Source organism: Salvelinus alpinus, chromosome 27, assembly GCF_045679555.1.
Source record: "Salvelinus alpinus chromosome 27, SLU_Salpinus.1, whole genome shotgun sequence".
Lineage (NCBI taxonomy): Eukaryota > Metazoa > Chordata > Actinopteri > Salmoniformes > Salmonidae > Salvelinus > Salvelinus alpinus.
In genome coordinates, this window is record NC_092112.1 from 22,748,690 (window position 1) to 22,769,463 (window position 20,774).

A 20,774-nucleotide genomic window follows, 5' to 3' on the forward strand; every position below is an offset into this window, starting at 1 on the left:
GTCTTTTATACAGGTAACAAGATGAGATTAGGAGCACTCCCTTTAAGAGTGCACTTCTAATCTCAGCTCGTTACCAGCATAAAAGACACCTGGGAGCCAGAAATCTTTCTGATTGAGAGGGGGTCAAATATGTATTTCCCTCATTAAAATGCAAATCATTTTATAACATTTTTGACATGCGTTTTTCTGGATTTTTGTTTGTTATTCTGTCTCTCACTGTTCAAATAAACCTACCATTAAAATTATAGACGGATAATTTCTTTGTCAGTGGGCAAACGTACAAAATCAGCAGGGGATCAAATACTTTTTTCCCTCACTGTACCTTAAAAAAAGGTAGGTGTGTGGTTCAGAAAACCTGTCAATATCTAGTGTGACCTCTATTTGCCACATGCAGCACGACACATCTCCTTCGCATAGAGTTCATCAGGCTGTTGATTGTGGCCTGTGGACTGTTGTCCCACTCCTCATCAATGGCTATGCGAAGTTGGTGGATATTGGTGGGAACTAGAACACGTTGTCATACATGTCGATCCAGAGCATCCAAAACATTCTCAATGGGTGAAAGTTCTGGTGAGTATGCAGACCATGTAAGAACTGGAACATTTTCAGCTTCCAAGAATTGTGTACAGATCCTTCGGGCGTTGGGGGCGTGGTATCTCTGTGCATTCCAATTGCCATCGATAAAATGCAATTGTGTTCATTGTCCGTAGTTTACTATATGCCTGCCCATACCATAACCCCACAGCCGCCATGGGGCAACGTTGACATCAGCAAACTGCTCGCCCACACGATGCCATACACCTGTCTGGCATCTGTACAGTTGAAACCACGATTCATCCGTGAAGAGCACACTTCTCCAGCGTTCCAGTGGCCATCGAAGGTGAGCATTTGCCCACATGATGAGCATGCAGATGAGCTTCCCTGAGACGGTTTCTGACATTTTGTGCAGAATTTCTTCGGTTGTGCAAACCCACAGTTTCATCAGCTGTCCGGGTGGCTGGTCTCAGATGTTCCCCCTCGTGAAGAAGCCGGATGTGAAGGTCCTGGGCTGGCTTGGTTTTAAATGTGGTCTGCGGTTGTGAGGCTGGTTGGACTTACTGCCAAATTCTCTAAAACGGCTTATGGTAGAGAAATTAGCATTCGATTATCTGGCAACAGCTCTAGTGGACATTCCTGCAGATAGCATGCCAATTGCACACTCCCTCAAAACTTGAGACATCTGTGGCATTGTGTTGTGTGACAAAACGGCACATATTTTAGAGTGGCCTTTTATTGTCCCCAGCACAAGGTGCACCTGTGTAATGATTGTGCTGTTTAATCAGCTTCTTGATAAACCACACCTGTCAGGTGGATGGATTATCTTGGCGAAAGAGAAATGCTCATTAACAGGGATGTAAACACATTTGTGCAAAACATTTGTGAGAAATATGCTTTTTCTGCGTATGGAACATTTCTGGGACCTTTTATTTCAGCTCATGAAACATGGGACCAACACTTTACATGTTGCGTTTATGTTTTTGTTTAGTGTATAAATTATTCCCTAATTTCTCATCTCTGAAGCAGCTAAGGGAACACCTCCCTCTCTCTAAACTCAGTGTCACACCAGCCTTCGCTTTGGCTCCCCCTCCTGTCCAGCTCAGGCGTTCGGCGTCGCTGGCCTTCTAGCTGCTGCCGAACCTGCTGCTGGCAAACGCCCTTCACTCATCAAACCCGGACTTGTCTCGTCATCATTACACACACCTGGTTCCAATCCCCACTTTATCACTGTATATATACTCCCTCTGTCATTTGTCTTTGTCGGTCATTGTAAATGTTGCTTGTTTTCCTGAGAGGAATCTCTCCTACTATTTCCTGAGTACTTTATTTTGCACTTTTGGTTTCGTCCCGCTTTTATATAGTGCTTTAATAAACTCAGTAGTTCTAAACCTGCGACTGCCTCCTGCGGTGGTAGATTTCAATACGTTCTCACCTTGTTAACAATCCCTCATTCTCACTGATCTAAATTACACAATAGGCAACAACTAACAGGCAATGAGGGTAAAGGACAAGAGCTAAGGAAAGGAAGCATCTTCAAAGTATTAGGATTGTCTAAGCAATTAGTGTCTTGATATGCTACACCTGTCAGGTGTACGAGCAAATCTTGGCAAATGAGAAATGCTCACTAACAGGGATGTAAACACATTTGTGCACATCATTTGAGAGAAATAAGCTTTTTGTACATATGAAACATTTTGAGCATCTTTTATTTCAGCTCATGAAATAAGTGTTTTAAAGTCACACTTAGCTTCCTGGTGAAATCCCTGAGCGGTTTCCTTCCTCTCCGGCAAATTAGTTAGGATAGACACCTGTATCTTTGTATTGATAAACCATCCAAAGTGTAATAACTTCACCACGCTAAATAATTTAGGCAAAATATACATCTTAGAGGGTTCCAAGGGAACTCAGATTGTAACAGAGATGTGAAGGACACGAATAAAATACAAATTATTGATAGTTTTGGTACAGTTCCCTCTCGTTCATGTTGTAGGCTACCACTTTTTCCACACAGACTTGTGTGTTAATAAATTTAATTGCTTAGTTTCAGAATGTTGCATGCATTTAGACTTTGAATATTCTATAATCCCTGCAGTAGCCTATTAGTAAAAGATACCACACTGAATCTATACTCTGATTATCTGACAGTCCCTCCTAGTGTTTTTAACCCAATAACAACTGCTAAGTCCCAAGACCGCTTTACAAACCCTCAAATAAAAACTGGATTAATTAAGACGTATTATTCAAGGAATTCTGAACTGGGACTGGGAGAGATAGAACCTGGAATGAGAGAATTCCTAAGCCATGATGACAGTGTGGCAACATGTAAACATTCCCCAGAGGTCGGCCAAGCCCTGTCATCGCTGAGCTACTGAAGTAACCTACTATACACACATCTGAGTAGAGAGTTTAGTAAACAACTTCTTATTTATGAAATTGGATATCATATGATATACGATACATACAGTATAGAGACATTTAAATACATAGGCTATAATTTAGTGTTTGTGTAGGATAATGTAAAATGTGCTGAAAAGCCACCCATGTAACAATCTGCTACCTCAGTTTGTAGTTCAAGTAAACATTATGATCCAGATTTGGATAATCTTGCATGCCCCAATTACCTAATTTAGGTGCTTGTTCAGTAGGATTTTACAAAACTGATTGTTAGTTGTTAATGAAATACCCTCTTTCAGACCCAGAGAAACAGTTGTTAATGGCTGGTTAATAAAGAACTAGGGTTCCAGAGTGTAGACAGTACGGAATTTCATAGCATGAGGAGCCTGTTGAGCATACAACTGAAATGACAGGGATTGCCATTCACTTTCTAGTAGGAAATAAAGTGACTGGCCAGTGACACGGTTTCTGTCCACAGGCTGGTTGACGCGGACTGGACTGTGTCTCTTTCCAAACAGTTGAATCTTATCAGCGATCCTTCATTTCACCTCATTAGCAGAGGCTGTCACGAGCTATTTATATGCAAATTGGACTGAACGGGCGGTAGTGTCAAGACGTACTCGGACGGAGTTTACTTGGGAATCACTGCGGACCCTATGTTTTTACTCTCTGCGGACCCTATGTTTTTACTCTCTGCCTGGATAAACGCAGCCATCGACGTCGCCTCAAGTTTCTTGTTACCTTTAAATACACCGCACATACCCCGCACCGTGTCTCGTGCTTGGAATTGGGTTTATCTCCAAAGGATTTGTAATCGGACCGAGAGTTCGTCTGGGGAATTACGTGCGGAACATTTTGGTATGAGCTTAATATCTGCTACTTTTTCAGTTTTGTGTAGGCTGATGATGGGGTTTTCTAGCGTATTCTCTATTCTCTAAATTCATTAATAAATATAATATTTGGTTTCTTTTTTAATCATGTTCAATCTGAGACCTGTGTAGCCTAGGCTGTTTTGATCAAATTAGATTTTTTAGCCATTTGAATTACTGACAATTTGAGACAGAAATTGATGCCTTTTCAACAGTTTTATGCAGAAGGGGACCGACCACCCTTGTCTGGCTCCTAGATGGGTAGCCTCCCTAGTAGAATTCCACGTGCCTATGGGTAGCCTACCTGCCACTATGTCATATAAATCCAAATTAATAAAATAGTTTTTCTATTTCAGAACTTGAATGCCCTATCTTACATTGGGTGGAGAGAAAGGGAGAAAGTTCCAGATAGAGTGGATAGTTGAAGAAGCTAGGAGGTATATCAAAGGAAAATGCAGAGATGGCCTAATTTTGCATATCAGTGTTAGAGGAGCTTGTAAGTAAGGGCCTTATCATTATACATTGCAGGTCGAAGGTAATTACTGTGTTACAAGGAAATAATGAGCAGAAATCCCTCTAGGCTGCACAAAACTCACTTTCATAGAACGTTTATATAAATGTAAAGGGGAAATTCCACTGTAACAGAGTGACACTGTATGTGTGTCAAACAAAAAAACTATGATTGAAACTTAAACAAACCATATAACTCTCTGCACGATGACTACTACGAGCAGTTTTGCTGAGAAGTCTACTCAGAATTTCCCTCAACCATCTTAAACTTCTGACATTAGCCATCATAGAGGGATCATAACTTTCTTCTGGATTTCATATCAGAGGAAATAATATGGTTTTCATCTAGCTGTAAATAATATCCCAATCAATGTTAATACAGAATGAGTGATTTGAATTATGTTTGTCTGAGGGTGCTGAATAGGCCTAGTGTCTTGACTTCACTATTCAGTCTTGTGCTTATCATGAAAGCGTTCATGCATGTAGTCTGTGTGTGTAGGAGTTGCTAGATGTCTCCCTCGCCTGGCCTTCTGCTGGGTTCCCTGGGGAGCTGATTAGCGGGGCCAGTGTGATTTAGAGGTCAGTGGGGCACCAGGTGTGTAATGGGGAAATTATTACTCATAATGGAAGGGGGCCCATTAAACTCATATGAGATCAGGAAACCAGAGATTATTTTTTACATTGATTACGGTTTTTCTTCCCAGCTGGTGAGACAATGCCTATTATCAGCGTACAAGATAAGTGCTAAGGAAGGATACATTTTATGATGGGCTACTATCCAACTACTGCTTGATGTTTTGTCTTTTTAATTGACATTTTAGGGAATGCAAGTCTAATGGGGAGATTGTAAAACAGAAGTGCACTTTTAGACATAAATCATTTTGTAAATTGGGATTTAATAGGAGCTCAAGCTGCCTAGTGGGCCATTGAAGGAGCAAGTGAATAGCCTGGTGGCACAATAAAGAAACATTTCTTCAGTCTTTTGCCTAGCAGGGGATCTAAACCTCTATTGGTTTCTTGAAACAATAAATGCTTGTCATTACCCACAGCTCCTTGCTCTTTCAGCACAGTCAAATCTGCTATCATTAAGTGTTTTAGCGCAGATAACTGAAGAATAGAGAAAATATTGATTTTTGGTCCTTCCTTTCAGAGGCAGGCTGAACAGAGAAGCTGTTAACAAAGCAGTGGTAGCAGGGGGAGTGAGTGTTCTCTTCTGGGGAGCAGGGTGGGCTGCCCCTCAGCTCACACATTAACATTCATTAGTCCTCTCCATCTGGAGACTGGGTGGCAAGGCTGGCAGTCCCCCTTGCTGTGCACTTGTTATTGTGTGTGTCTGTGCCTTTGTGTCTGTATGTGAGGAGACCGAAAGAGAGAGCTGTGTGTTTGACTGACTGACTGACTGTGTGTGTGTGTGTGTGTGTGTGTGTGTGTGTGTGTGTGTGTGTGTGTGTGTGTGTGTGTGTGTGTGTGTGTGTGTGTGTGTCTGTGTGTGTCTGTGTGTGTCTGTGTGTGTGTGAGAGAGAGAGAGAGAGAGAGAGAGAGAGAGAGAGAGAGAGAGAGAGAGAGAGAGAGAGAGAGAGAGAGAGAGAGAGAGAGAGAGAGAGAGAGAGAGAGAGAGAGAGAGAGAGAGAGAGAGAGAGAGAGAGAGAGAGAGAGAGAGAGTGTATTTAATGTAACTCATGGGTGAAGAAAATCTTTGTAGACTAAAGCACTAAAAGGAAAGCCTCCATCTGACTGACACAGGGGGCCTTTTCTGTTCAGTGGTCCAGGACAATGAATCCAAATCAGATGATTATGATGACTTGATTGGCCAGTCTAGAGTCTTTGGTCAGTACAGTAGCTTCCCACAGCTGGAAGTGTGTGTGTATTACTGTGGCAGTGCTGGTCTTGTAACGACAACATCCTAAACCTCACTTATTCATTGTCAGTGTCTGCTGGTAATACCTTTGATGTTGAGATTCTAAGTGCTATATGATGACCAAGATAAAGAGGTTTTCTTATGACCTTATATCTGGAAGGAAATATTTTGTAGTCATATTTCCCAAGACTAGAAGGTAACTAGGAGTTCAGTCATTGGTCTTTTATTTGGATTAGGACCAACTGTCAGCCTAGAACCCTTTCCATCAAGATAGCATCGTTATCTTATGGGTATTTACATTTACATTTACATTTAAGTCATTTAGCAGACGCTCTTATCCAGAGCGACTTACAAATTGGTGCATTCACCTTATGATATCCAGTGGAACAACCACTTTACAATAGTGCATCTAACTCTTTTAAGGGGGGGGGGGGGTTAGAAGGATTACTTTATCCTATCCTAGGTATTCCTTAAAGAGGTGGGGTTTCAGGTGTCTCCGGAAGGTGGTGATTGACTCCGCTGACCTGGCGTCGTGAGGGAGTTTGTTCCACCATTGGGGTGCCAGAGCAGCGAACAGTTTTGACTGGGCTGAGCGGGAACTGTACTTCCTCAGAGGTAGGGAGGCGAGCAGGCCAGAGGTGGATGAACGCAGTGCCCTTGTTTGGGTGTAGGGCCTGATCAGAGCCTGAAGGTACGGAGGTGCCGTTCCCCTCACAGCTCCGTAGGCAAGCACCATGGTCTTGTAGCGGATGCGAGCTTCAACTGGAAGCCAGTGGAGAGAGCGGAGGAGCGGGGTGACGTGAGAGAACTTGGGAAAGTTGAACACCAGACGGGCTGCGGCGTTCTGGATGAGTTGTAGGGGTTTAATGGCACAGGCAGGGAGCCCAGCCAACAGCGAGTTGCAGTAATCCAGACGGGAGATGACAAGTGCCTGGATTAGGACCTGCGCCGCTTCCTGCGTGAGGCAGGGTCGTACTCTGCGAATGTTGTAGAGCATGAACCTACAGGAACGGGTCACCGCCTTGATGTTAGTTGAGAACGACAGGGTGTTGTCCAGGATCACGCCAAGGTTCTTAGCACTCTGGGAGGAGGACACAATGGAGTTGTCAACCGTGATGGCGAGATCATGGAACGGGCAGTCCTTCCCCGGGAGGAAGAGCAGCTCCGTCTTGCCGAGGTTCAGCTTGAGGTGGTGATCCGTCATCCACACTGATATGTCTGCCAGACATGCAGAGATGCGATTCACCACCTGGTTATCAGAGGGGGGAAAGGAGAAGATTAATTGTGTGTCGTCTGCATAGCAATGATAGGAGAGACCATGTGAGGATATGACAGAGCCAAGTGACTTGGTGTATAGCGAGAATAGGAGAGGGCCTAGAACAGAGCCCTGGGGGACACCAGTGGTGAGAGCACGTGGTGCGGAGACAGATTCTCGCCACGCCACCTGGTAGGAGCGACCTGTCAGGTAGGACGCAATCCAAGCGTGGGCCGCGCCGGAGATGCCCAGCTCGGAGAGGGTGGAGAAGGTATTAAAGGGGGATGTTGTATTGTAGAGGTAAATAGCTTTACTGCCATGTGTATCCTTTATTTAACTAGGCAAGTCAGTTAAGAACAAATTCTTATTTACAATGACGGGTACACAGCCAAACCCGGATGACGCTGGGCCAATTGTGCGCCACCCTATGGGACTCCCAATCACGGCCGGTTGTGATACAGCCTGGAATCGAACCAGGGTGTCTGTAGTGACATCTCAAGCACTGAGATGCAGTGCCTTAGACTGCTGCGCCACTCAGGAGGCATACACCATGACCCCAGCATTATCTCCAATCTCACATCTGGCAGCCATCAATCACACACAGAACAGCCTCATTATCACTGTCCAACGGCCTCAGAGTAACAACAGCACACTAGCTAGCCTTGAGCATGTTCTTGCCTCAAGGCAGGGATGGGCACCTTTGATGGGGGTCGGGACCACAAAAATCTGAACTCATCATGAGGGACTGCAGTTGCTCGCAGGCTGACATGGGCTAATTGACTGACTGTCAGTGACTGACATAACCAGATAACAACTGCTGATGCACAATACCCTTTAGAAAGTGCACTTGGTGTATTCTAAATCGCAACAGTACGTTGAGACCGACTGATTTTTTTGGGGGGCGAAGGGGGTTGGGGGGTTTATCTGAGGGCCTGCCCATCCCTGCCCGTCCCTGCCTCAAGTCTTAGAGCCAATTTATGCTTTATCCGAAAATGTGGTTGGAGGAGCCGTATGGATGGTATGATGCAATTGCGGGGCCTTCAGAGGCCAAATTGCTCTTCGTACCGCATCGACGTGCACCTCTCAAATTTTGTAACATTGTGGGGCGCGAGAAGTATGAATGCCCTGACTTCTGCAAAGGACATATCACCGTAAATCCTGCACAGCCAATGCAGACGTCGGATTTGCCGTGCAGCGCCTTTTAGGCTACACTCACAAGTTGCCCAAAATATACATTCAGAATTGTTCCTTTGATAGTATTTGATAGTTGTATGATCTTGGAGTGATTATTTAGATTTTTTTAACGTGATTGTTACCATACAACTTTGAGTGACACCATGACAACAATCAAAAGATTCTCCCCTCAGAAATTAACTCCTTGAACTATGTCAACGGTTCCCGAGGCGCCAACCCTGGAAGGACCGGGCTAAAGGCCCTGAAATAGATTTGGGGATTAGCGAACGGGTCAAAGTTTTGATTTAATCTGTTTTTTGCTCTCTCTCTCTTTCTCCTCTCTTCTCTTTCTTCTCTCTCTCTCGCTCTCTGCTGGAGGTGGTGTGGGGAAAGACAGATGGCTGAGTTTGACTAAATCCAGGGCTGCGGAGCCAATCCCGCTCTGCACTGAACACTCGTCTCAGTCATCATCCAATCACGTCACTGATCCCTGTTCCAAAACCCACTGGGGAACACCCCTCCAGCATGCCAGATAATTCGATAGATCACTATTCTTTGGGGTCAGACTCTTGTCTCTGCTAACTTCATTACAGACAACAAAGCTGCTTGACCCAAAGGGGGCCTGGCCGGCCCGGCAGCTCACTGAGTTAGTGAAACAGCTCTAGCAGATGCCCTGACACAGACAAGCATGGTCTTCTCTTCCAATCCAGAGACTCATCTCATCTTTCTGTGGCTGTATGGCTTCTTATGTAACCCCCTGTGTCCCCACAGGCGCTAGCTCTGGAAGGTTTATGTAAGAGTAGAGAGAGATCATCTCTGGTACAGTAGAGGTACAGCTGGTCCAGAACACGAAAGGTTAACTCCCTGTGTGAGGCTAGGCTATGCCCCAGAGCGTGCTAAAGAAATACATACTCTTGTTGTGATGAGGTGATGGATGTGAGCTTAAACAAATGAAGGGAGAAAATTCCCTCACTAATGGGAATGTTAGACAACCACCAACCACCAATTCAAAGAGCACAATTGAAGGTTCATTCTAGCATGTTGGTTCTATGTCACATTGTGTGGATGTAATGTTGTTGTTTGGAACGGCTCCATCCTGTGCTCTGCTATGTGCATGTCTCAGGTGGAGGTGAGCATCACTCTGACTCACTCTCCAGTAAATGAAGGCCCTGCAGCGTTGGCTGGCTCCCCATACTGTTTCTGTTGCCAGGTGTCTGAAAATATCGCCCCCCCCTGGGAAATCCTTTGTTTCTGTCAACAAGAATAGTGTTTGTGGGGTTTGTGACGTTTAAAAGCGCACCGTGTAATGTAATAGTAGTAGAAGTTGGGTGTTGTGATGCCATAGCAACACTAGTTTCACTTATCTAGTTCATGTTAGCCTATTTTGAACATGGGTAAAAAATACACTTCTTCCATAGTTACACCAATATTAGCGATAGAGAGTTGCTTCCTTGCAACTGTCTCTTTCAGCCTGTTCATAAGCCCTGTTTCCTTACTGCTCGCAGATATATTGATCCTACATTTTTGTTCGATATTCTTAAAACCTCCAACAATTGTCTTATTTTGTCATACAACAGTCCTGAAATCCTCACACTTACCAACAACTTCAGTGGAGTCAAGAACTGAGATAACCTTTGAGTAGCAGAATTCCTGACATGCTTCATGAATATCAAGTACTGTGCACTTACTCAGGTGTGTAGTTTTCTCACTTCTTGGCAGCTGACAACTGACCCTTTAATTCTGACAAAGTTACATTGATGATTAAGAGCAGGAAAATATATAGCTATTGGTTTTAAAATGTGAGACTCTTTCACTATGTAGTATATTTGGGTCTGTAGGCTGCTACATACAGTAGGTGATTCTAACATGTATTTATTGACTCAGGCGTGTGAATACTTAGGAAGTTAGGTATTTCAATTTCAATACATTTTCAAACGTTTCTAAAAACATGTTCTCACTTTGTCATTATGGGGTATTGTTTATAGATCGGTGAGAAAAAAACATATATTTAATCCATTTTAAAATCCAGCTGTAACAAAACTAAATGTGGAATAAGTCAGTGGGTATGAATACTTTCTGAAGGCAATGTAGTATCTTCACTATCCCATATTGCACTATTTTTAATCTAATTTAAATCAGTTCAAGAAGGATTCCTTTCATTGTGTAATAACATAGTAATACAGTTGGTGTAGACATGAACTTGGTCAATAGTTTAATCAGATGTGACATTTGTTCATTTCTGTGGGTCAAAATCCCCAAAGTATGGACAATTTCAGCCACCCAGCTCTTCGCTTTCACAAGGTTTCCTTCTATCTCTAAACAAATGTAGCCTAAAGTCTTGAAACATGTCTGATGTCAGAACTACAGCGTAGGCTAATGCATGGCAGTGACCCACGGTTTAGAGAGTTATGCCTGGGAGTATTTTGTCTTACCTCTTGTTGTTGCTATTTGAGAGTTTAAGGAATAAACTGCATTCTAAGACATTCCAACGTGTTAGTTAGTTTGGTGAGCTAGTTTGGCTAGTTTGGTGATGACCAGCCTCCTTTAATAGGTTTGACCCTTGTATCACCTCAGTGTCCAAGACAAGCCCACCCATCTTCCCATTGGTGTGGATGGAGACCTTCTGGAGACCTGACTTTCCCTCAGATTCACTAGATGCCTCGCTGCCAATCCAGGAATAGATCATACTACACTGAGGGAGGAGAGGGTTAAATCTAGCAGTCGTAAAACATGCCTGTATGAAAATAAGTTGTTTTTCAGTTCGTCTGATTTTGAAGAAAAAAACATGTCCCCAGGGCCTCCTCGCTCTCAAAACGGGTTTGAAAAACAAAGGGAGCTTGGCATTTTTTTTTTTTGAACCGAGTCCTGAGTTCCTGAAAGGTTCGCACAAAAGCCCAGTTGCCTAGCTGCATGTGAGTAGCCCTGCTCTGCCAGCCTTTTTGTGTGGCTATCTGGCTGAACAGACCTCTTATGGAGACCCACAAGAATGCAGAGGGGGAGAGACTTTCTCCCTGCTTAATTTTATTCATTTCTCAGCTGGCAGGAGGGAGTCATTCAAATGTTACCATAGTGCATTTAGCAACCATTTTAAACTCAAAGAAATGGTCTCTCAAAAGTATGCAGAGAACTCTTCTTTGACTATCTCTAGCACATTCCATCCTGATACATAGAATAGTAATTTGGGCATAGGCATACGTTTTCTTTTGAATACGACCTTTTCACCTATTCACATTTGAAATGTCTAAGTTAAAGTGTCCCTTGTCAATGAAAAACATGTCAATCCATCTTCAGTTGTGTGTTGAAGTGTCCATGCATGACATTCTGTAGATTCAAAGGGTGTAATACATAGCTTTTCTCCCCCTGGGTGGGGTGCATACAACACTGACTAACCCCCCCCAGGACCTTTCATTTTGACTCTCTATAGATAAAGCGGTCTGGAATGTCTTTACCTGTAAGACCCAGACAGAGGAGTTGGCTTCCTCCTTCAGAAGCTTCAGTGTGATGAAATCATTGACAGTTTTATAGCTGTGTGTGGAATGAGGTGTTGGTTAGTATCGCAATAAAATCTGCTCTTGGACTCTCCAGTCAGACTTTTAAATATTGGCTTCATGAAAGCAGAGCTCTATCTGATTCTAATGGATTTAAGGTCGAATGCTTGTCTGGAGGATATTCCCCTGTTCAGATTTGAAATTGAAACATGGCATATTTGGGAATCGAAAATATTTTCTATTCTTCTGTTTTAAAGTGACAGAAGATTAGAGGACAGCAAGATGGGCTAGTTGTGCATAATAGATAATGAAGGGTTATAGAAAAGGCACAGTGTTTTCTAAACACCGCAGCAGTTTGGGGTCTGCTATGCTTGTTAGACTTGTTAACGCTTATCCTAGCGTGATCACCCTTGGCCTGACAAGCATAGTTCCACATGACGGCTACTGTACTGTTTGATCAGAATTATAGCCTACATGTGGTAACTAACTATCTTCAATGAGGTCACCCTGGTGTTCAATAGAAAGGACCTGACTTCAATTTTCTATTATTTTAACCTGACAACTCTGGTACATCCAGGAATATCTTTACAAAGAATATAAAATTAATAGCATTGCAATGCATTCACTGTGCAATGGGTCATTCAAACCAGAGTAGAGAGTTTAATTTCTAGATATTATATTTTCATAGATTTAACGATGTTGGCCTGTAGCAATGCAGAACTCTGAAATGACTGTTCCAGTGAACCAACTAGTCCCTGTTAGTATGGTGTACAGTGTACATCACACATGCAAAACTGTATTTGTGTGTGTGTGCGCATGCGTGCGTGTGCATGCATGTTTGTGTGAGATACTTTATTTGCAGAGAAATGATTTCAACACACTACAGCCATTAGAGTAGTTGTCAAACAGTTGTGGAAAAAGTACCCAATCATCATACTTGAGTAAAAGTAAAGATACCTTAATAGAAAATGACTCAAGTAAAAGTGAAAGTCACCCAGTAAAATACTACTTGAGTAAAAGTCTAAAAGTATTTGGTTTTAAATATACTTAAAAATCTAAAGTAAATGTAATTTCAAAATATACTTAAGTATCAAATGTAAAAGTATAAATCATTTCAAATTCCTTATATTAAGCAAACCAGATGGCAACATTTTCTTGTTTATTTAAGTTACGTATAGCCAGGGGCACATTCTAACATTCAGAGATTTACAAACGAAGCATGTGTGTTTAGTGAGTCCGCCAGATGCAGTAGGGATGACCAGGGATGTTTTCTTGATAAGATGAGAATTTGACCATTTTGCGGTCCTGCTAAGTATTCAAAATGTAGCGATTACTTTTGGGTGTCAGGAAAAATGTATGGAGTAAAAAGTACATTATTTTCTTTAGGAATGTAGTGAAGTAAAAGTAAAAGTAATCAAAAATATAAATAGTGGCCTCCCAGGTGGCACAGTGGTCTAAGGTAGCTGTGCCACCAGAGACTCTGGGTTCGAGCCCAGGCTCTGTCGCAGCCGGCTGCGACTGGGAGGCCCATGGGGTGACGCACAATTGGGCTAGCGTCGTTCGGGTTAGGGAGGGTTTGGCCGGCAGGGATATCCTTGTCTCATCGCACACTAGCGACTCCTGTGGCGGGCGGGGCGCAGTGCACGCTGACCAGGTCGCTAGGTGTACGCTGTGTCAAGAATCAGTGCGGCTTGGTTGGGTTGTGTTTCAGAGAACGCATGGCTCTCGACCTTTGCCTCTCCTGAGTCCGTACGGGAGTTGCAGCGATGAGACAAGACAGTGACTACTAACAATTGGATACCATGAAATTGGGGAGAAAAATGGGGTAAAAAAAAGATATAAAGTAAGTACTGATACCCCCCAAAACAACTTAAGTAGTACCTTAAAGTATTTTTACTTAATTACTTTACACAACTGTTGTCAAAGTAGATTAGATGAGAATCAGGGGATCTGATGGGACATGCCTCTTCCTCTTCAGATCGGAGCTGAACAATGAGTGTTCACAGGAAAATAGTTATGACTGTTTGTTCGGAATCTCTCACTTCCTCTAGAAAGAGGGCTAATTGAGCTAATAATGAGCTCAGGTTGGTCTCATGTTTCAAAGTCGTATCCTTGGACTTGTAAGGTGCCTTCGGAACAAGAGAATCTCATGAGACGAGATGGAACAACCCTGTCTGATACCATTATTCCCACTTAGATTTTCTATTTAATTCCCCAAACAACAGTTCTTTATGACAGTGACATTTGAAGTTAACTTAGAGAGGAACTGACAGTTAATAGGTGAAGTTGTGCCCTGGCCCCTCCCTTCCATCCGTAATGGTTGACAGAAGTCAGAGATTACACAGAGCTGGGTGCCGTTAGCTGTGTCAGGATGCACCCACCTTGATGCTTTACAGCGAGCGGATCAGATGGGCCCCGGATTAGAGGCACCTGAAAGGGATCTTTAATCGGAGCGCTGTATCATACTCACCAACATAAATCCAGTTAATTAGGTCCAGGCATTGGAGGTGTGAGGGACTGTGAGAAACTCCATTAAAGCCACACTGGTAGAGGAGCAGGCCAGCTCCTTTTCTCTCACTCTGCACCAAGGGGCCAGGATAAAAGGCCTCTGAGCCCTCAGAAGCCTCCACTGAGAAGAGATGAAACCCTTGCTTCCAGCCAGCAGAACCCAGAACAACCATATGGGGATTAGATAGGTATCTAGCGTATATCCCTGATGAAACAGATGTTTTGAAGTGTTTCAACAGACTTATGATCTATGGCTGCAGTATAGCCTGCTTGTCTAAGTTATTTAGCCCTTCAAAGAGATTTATCTAGACTCTCTGTTTAAGTTGATAGGAGGTGGGGCTAAAGGAGACAGACCAAACTATCATTAAGACAAAGCATGACCTGTTTGGTTATTTTGTCCCCCTCTGTTCTCTCTTAGCTATAGTTGGTGCCTGTGAAATAGGTGTGACCGAAACCTTATAGTAGGTGTGCTGGTCCAAGCGGTAGACTGAGATTCCTTAGTGTTACATAATTAGGACCTGTACTTTACAGGATTACATGGTGGGCTATTTCATAATGTAATGCTGTTTCTCCTTGGTATATATATTCAGCTGTCCCTGGAATGTAAAGTTTTAGATTTACCAGCCCATTAACTTAACTTCTTGGATCATTGCATTTCATTCACCTGCTGTATATGATGCATGTTGAAAGTGGGAACACAATATCCTCTAATAATTGCCTCCATTTATAGCACAAATAGAATGAAACGGAAGCAATTATACACGTGTAAATATTGGACTATACTTTGTGTCTTCGTGTATTATACTTATGCTAAAATCATTATTCTATTCTACTGAGCCATTTACTTTATGTTCCTATTCTTATATTTTCTTATTTATTACTGTTGTTGGATTGTCGAGGAACCTGCAAGTAAGCATTTCATTGGATAGCGTATGACATGTGTATCCTGTACATACGACTAATACATTTGAAGCACTGTAACAAGATAGTGAGCCATGTTAAGACATGTAAATAAGTACTGCTTCCTAACCACTCATCTATGAAATGCCTTAGAGGTGATCCTGGTAAAAGACTGGGGGGAAAAAACAATAGGCCTGCATTGAAAGTATGCATTGATATGCTATATTATGCGCACATCCTTTTGTCTTGGTATAGCCTTCTCTGGTATATCTTTACAAACCCATATAATGTCTATGGGGCTGAATGGAAGAAATCATTCTTTTGTCATATTGCTTAATGTGGCTATGTCCTCTGACACTTGAGAAGATAGCTAGGTGACCTCATCACCTGTCATAATGATGGAACAAACGCATAACAAGCTGTCAGACCACCATTAGTAACTTCAACAATCACACATACTTAGTCTAAAATGACAATGTACCATTTCCTCTGCAGTTTACTCGGTTTCAACAAGCATGACTGAATACAGCCTGGAGGATGCTCAGTCTTATAATTTAGCTAATAAGCTACATTGAGTACATTATACTGCGTTTCACCAGTTGCTGGCGTGGTTAATCGTGAGCTAGTTCCTCTGAGTCAGGTAGAAACATTGACAGATTTGACAGCTCAACACGTTGATGTGTTGTAATGATGGTAGGAACTCCTGGAAAGACAGCCTTTTTTCCAGTGAGTCACTCTGCCTGCGGTCACACCAACTCTCACTCAGCTAACCGCATAAAGTCTGACTCCTGTGGTTGGTTATGGCTGTTTTTATTAGCTTTTTTATGCCGTTGTGTCTGATGGTATGACATAAAAAGTGAAAACCAAAGTGTTTGTATGGATGGCGCTCTCCTCTGTTGTTGTTGATCACTCCTTTTCAACCTGTATAAACTAATTTAAAAGACATAGCTATTCTACAGCTGCTGTCTCCCCAACAGGAAATGGTCTGTTTTCCCAGTTCCCACAGCTGGATATAGTGGGCTAGGTAGCTAGTAGCAATGATGCAATCACCATTGAAATCTCAATCTATTCCCCCCATTCCCTCCTGGCTTCCTGTTTGCCAGTCTTCTACACTACCATGTGACATGTGCTAGCTTGTTACCACCACATGTGTTTCCTGTTCTCTTGCAGGCACTGAGGATGACATGAGGGAGCCAACCTGGGAGTGTCCAGAGGTCCAAGCCCTCTCTTCTCTCCTCTTCTCCTCTCTTTCTGCCCACTACCCCTGTGTGTGTCGGTGATGAGTTAGTGTGGGTGTGGGTGTCAGCCCCCCCCCCCCCCCCCCCCACCCCACCCTCTCCTTGGAGCACCGTGTCTCGGAGACAGTGCTTCACTTACCCTGCTTACATGAGCCAGCAGGATGAGGCTGCAGTCCTCGCACTGTCCGAGCGCCTCCTCGTAGCCTCCCACAAGGGCCAGGCTGACAATGTGGTCCAGCTCATCAACAAGGGCGCCAAGGTCGCTGTCACCAAGGTGAGTGGAGCAGAGGAGGTTGTCTTCTTGTGTGTTTATTACACGTTTGTCTTTTTAATGTGTATGTAAGTAGTAGTCGCCATCCTTTTTTCCCGTCAGATGTGTGGGTACTGTGTCTCACTCAACTGCAGCCTCATTGGGCCACCAGGGCAACGACCATGGGCAGATTTATGTGTATTGTATGGTTGTATCTGTATTTCATGCTCTGATTAGATCCCCTCTACAGCACAATGTCAAATGGTTAGTGGGACTGGAGGAGCATATGACCATATTATAATCCTAACTGTTTCTTGGATACACTAATAGGCATATACAGTGTATGCCTGTTATACTGGTCGGTGTGTAAAACTACCATGTTTCACCACAGAATGTCAGTAGGAGCTATTTTACAGGAAGGAGATGTTGGAGTTTGGAGTATTTGGAAAGGAATAGGAATGCATTAGTGTTGATGACAAATGAACAGGTCCGTGAGGGTCTCTGTCTGAGGCTGACCTTAACCGTGTGTGTGTCACGTCATGCACATTCCATGTAGCCACAAGCTTGTGCACTTAAAGGACCAGAGGAGGAGTGCAGTACAAATGCAAGAGATTGACACATTTAATATAGACCGATGAAATTCAGTATGTTCAGCTTGAACCAACAGTGTTACCGCAATATGACAATAATGTATCGTCATTGCATGACTTGGCTTTACAGAATGTGTGCTGTCAATTTGACAGTGAATCTATCTTGAGCTGTCAGTTTTGGGGTGTTTGCTGAGAGAGTCACAGCCAGACGTGATTGATTGAAGTCATGCGCTACAGTAGCAGTTCTGTCTGTGAAGGGAATGGTCTTCCTTTGTGTCTCTGTCAGAGCAGCTCTGGTACAGACCTGAGGTGTTGAGGGAGATCTTCCTCAGATCTCCAGTCTTTATCTTTATAGACTGCAATGTGATACTGGTCAATAAGGCAGGCAGAGGCATTTTTTCTTGAGCCTAATACATTTACTTCCTCAATAACAGGACACGTCTCTTGGCAGAAGCTTTTCTTCTCTGCTTTCATTCCTCTTAAATGTATCAAGCTGCTGCACCTTTTGTTTCAGGAAATGAGTTCATAATTCTTTATAGGGAGGACATTGTTAAATGCGCACTTAACAGTTGCGTGAGTGAAATGTGAATAAATGACTGAATAAATATGATCAGTTATCTTACATGGCTACATTTGCTAGGCCTCTCTGTCTCTTTGATAATATTGTGATTGGCTCTATTTTTATTTTTTGGCAGTGAGCCCTAATAAAAACTAAGCCCAGGAACATGAGGATTACCTTTCAGTTGGAAATGCCTCTGCTTCAGGGGAAGGGAGGAGTAGTGGGGAGTGTGAGGTAAAGTGTCAAGTGCTGGATGGATGGTTTAGTTCCTCAGGAAGATAAAAACTGTTTTGAGAATGAGAAAGAGAGGAGTTAGAATATAACGGGGCAGCAGGTAGCCCAGTGGTTAGAGCGTTGGACTAGTAACTAGAAGGTTGCAAGATCGAATCCCTGGGCTGACAAGGTAAAAATCTGTCGTTCTGCCCCTGAACAAGGCAGTTAACCCACGGTTCCTAGGGCGTCATTGAAAATAAGAATTTGTTCTTAACTGACTTGCCTAATTAAATAAAGGTGAAATAAAAATAAATAACCAGTCGTGAGTCTCTCTGAGGTCACACCAGGCCACGGAATAGAGAGCAGGCTCAGTTAATGTCCAGCTACAGTCTTCTGGGATAACAGAACAGACCTCACCCTGGGCAGCCCTGAGACAATTCCATGGCAGCCCTCCAAGCCTGGCCCAGTGAAATTCAACCCCTGCCTAGCCCTAGTCAAGCCGCACCCATGTAGCACACCAGCTTCCCCTGCTGAAGGAACTGTGGCTTCTCCTGTCTCTCTGTTTAATGGAGCGCTGTGAGGGTGAGGTGTTAATGAGGGGGTTGAGTTGATGTAGTTCTTTGTGATTGCAGTCTGTCAATGCCCACCTGACCTCTAATTACATTGTATTAACTCAGGCAGATAATTCAAAATGGCTGCCAGCTACATGTTTCAGGAGAGGAATTCTACAGCACCAGTGGCATGTATTCATGGTAGCCAGGCTTCCCCAAAAAATGGACCAAGAAAAACATCTAAAAGAATTGATCTTTCGTCTCTCTTTATTTCATAATTTTCCTTCCATACTGAAGAGGCTGAATGTATCTCACAGGAAAAAGCATCAAAGCAGGTGTAACGGCGCCCCCCTGTCTCTGTATGTATAGGCCATCTATCTGATGCTGTCTGGTTCAGGTTTTAATGTCACATGCACAAATACAGTGAAATGCCTCTCTTGCAAACTCAAAACCCAACGATGCAATAATCAATAACAATGTATTACTTGAAAAAAAGACACAAAAAATAAGAATAGGAAATATGAAATACACAATAAAGTAAGTAAGCAAATAAGCATACTATATAGAGGAAATATTGTTTTTAAAGTCAGTTCCAATACCATATTTACAATGTGCAGGGATACTGGAGTGATGAAGGTAGATACATGTATGTATAGGGGTAAGGGGACTAGGTAACAGGATGTAAGATAAATAGAGTAACAACAGCTAGTATGTGAGTGGGTGTGCGTGTGTGTAGAGTCAGTATAAATGTATGTGCATATTATGTGTAAGTGAGCAGATGGTGGAGTGAGGGTTTGTGTGTGTGTTGGACTGACAGTGTGTGTGTGAGTGTGTAGGGACCTGTGAGTGTGCTCAGAGAGTGTGCTTCGTGCAAATATTGGAAAAAAAGGTAAATAAAGATACAAGGTAAACTCAGATAGTCCGTGTAGCTATTTTGTTAGCTATTTATCAGTCGTATTGCTTGGGGATAGACTCTGTTTAAGAGACTGTTGGTGTCAGACTTGATGCACCGGCACCTCTTGCCGTGCGGCAGCAGAGAAAATAGACTATGGCTTGGGTGGTTGGAGTCTTTGACATTTTTCCGGGCCTTCTTTTCACACCGCCTGATATAGAGGTCCTGGATGGCAGGGAGCTCGGCCCCATGCGATCGAAGGTGGTGCTATTGCCATAACAAGCGGTGATGCAGCCAGTCAATTTGCTCTCAATGGTACAGCTGTAGAACCTTTTCAGGATTTGAGGGCCCATGCCAAACTTTTTCAACCTCCTGAGGGGGAAGAGGCGCTGTCGCGCCTTCTTCATGACTGTGTGTGTGTGGACCATTTTAAGTCTTTAGTGACTTGGTCACCGAAGAACTTGATGCTGTCTACCTGCTCCACTGCCGCTACTTCGATGTGGACGGGGGCGTGCTCTCCCCTCCGTTTCCTGTAGTCCACGATCAGCTCCTTGGTCTTGCTGATGTTGAGGGAGAGGTTGTTACTCCAGTACCACACTGCCAGGTCAATGACCTGTAGGCTGACTCATTGTCGCCTGTGATCAGGCCTACCACTATCGTGTCGTCAGCGAACTTGATAATGGTGTTGGAGTCGTGCGTGGTCACACAGTCGTGTACAAGAGGGGACTAAGCATACGCCCCTGTGTTAAGGGTCAGCATGGCGGAGGTGATGTTGCCTACCCTCACCACCTAGGGGCGGCCCGTCAGGAAGTCCAGGATCCAGTTGCAGAGGGAGGTGTTCAGACCCAGAGTCCTAAGCAAGGTGACGAGCTTGGAGGGGACAATGGTTTTGAGCTGTAGTCAATGAACAGCATTCTCACATAAGTATTCGTCTTATCTAGGTGGGTGAGGGCAGTCTGGTCCAAAAGAGTATGACATTGTTGCCGCCC

The 20,774-nt window shown here is 43.6% G+C and overlaps 1 protein-coding gene across 6 annotated transcripts in view; it reads left to right on the forward strand.

The window, feature by feature from the left end:
- The first annotated feature begins 3,382 nt into the window (after positions 1 to 3,382).
- LOC139556190 (ankyrin repeat domain-containing protein 6-like) overlaps positions 3,383 to 20,774 on the forward strand; it is a 29,835-nt gene continuing 12,443 nt past the window's right edge. For 3 of the 6 annotated variants that reach the window (XM_071369806.1, XM_071369807.1, XM_071369808.1), the window contains exon 1: positions 16,982 to 17,004. Coding sequence is in view for 2 of the 6 variants with exons in the window: in XM_071369812.1 (XP_071225913.1) it covers positions 16,879 to 17,004 (126 nt within the window). In the remaining 4 variants the exon portion in view is untranslated. Of the gene's footprint in view, positions 3,790 to 16,662; positions 17,005 to 20,774 lie in introns of those variants that run through there. The other 3 variants (XM_071369812.1, XM_071369810.1, XM_071369811.1) reach the window with 3 other exon arrangements.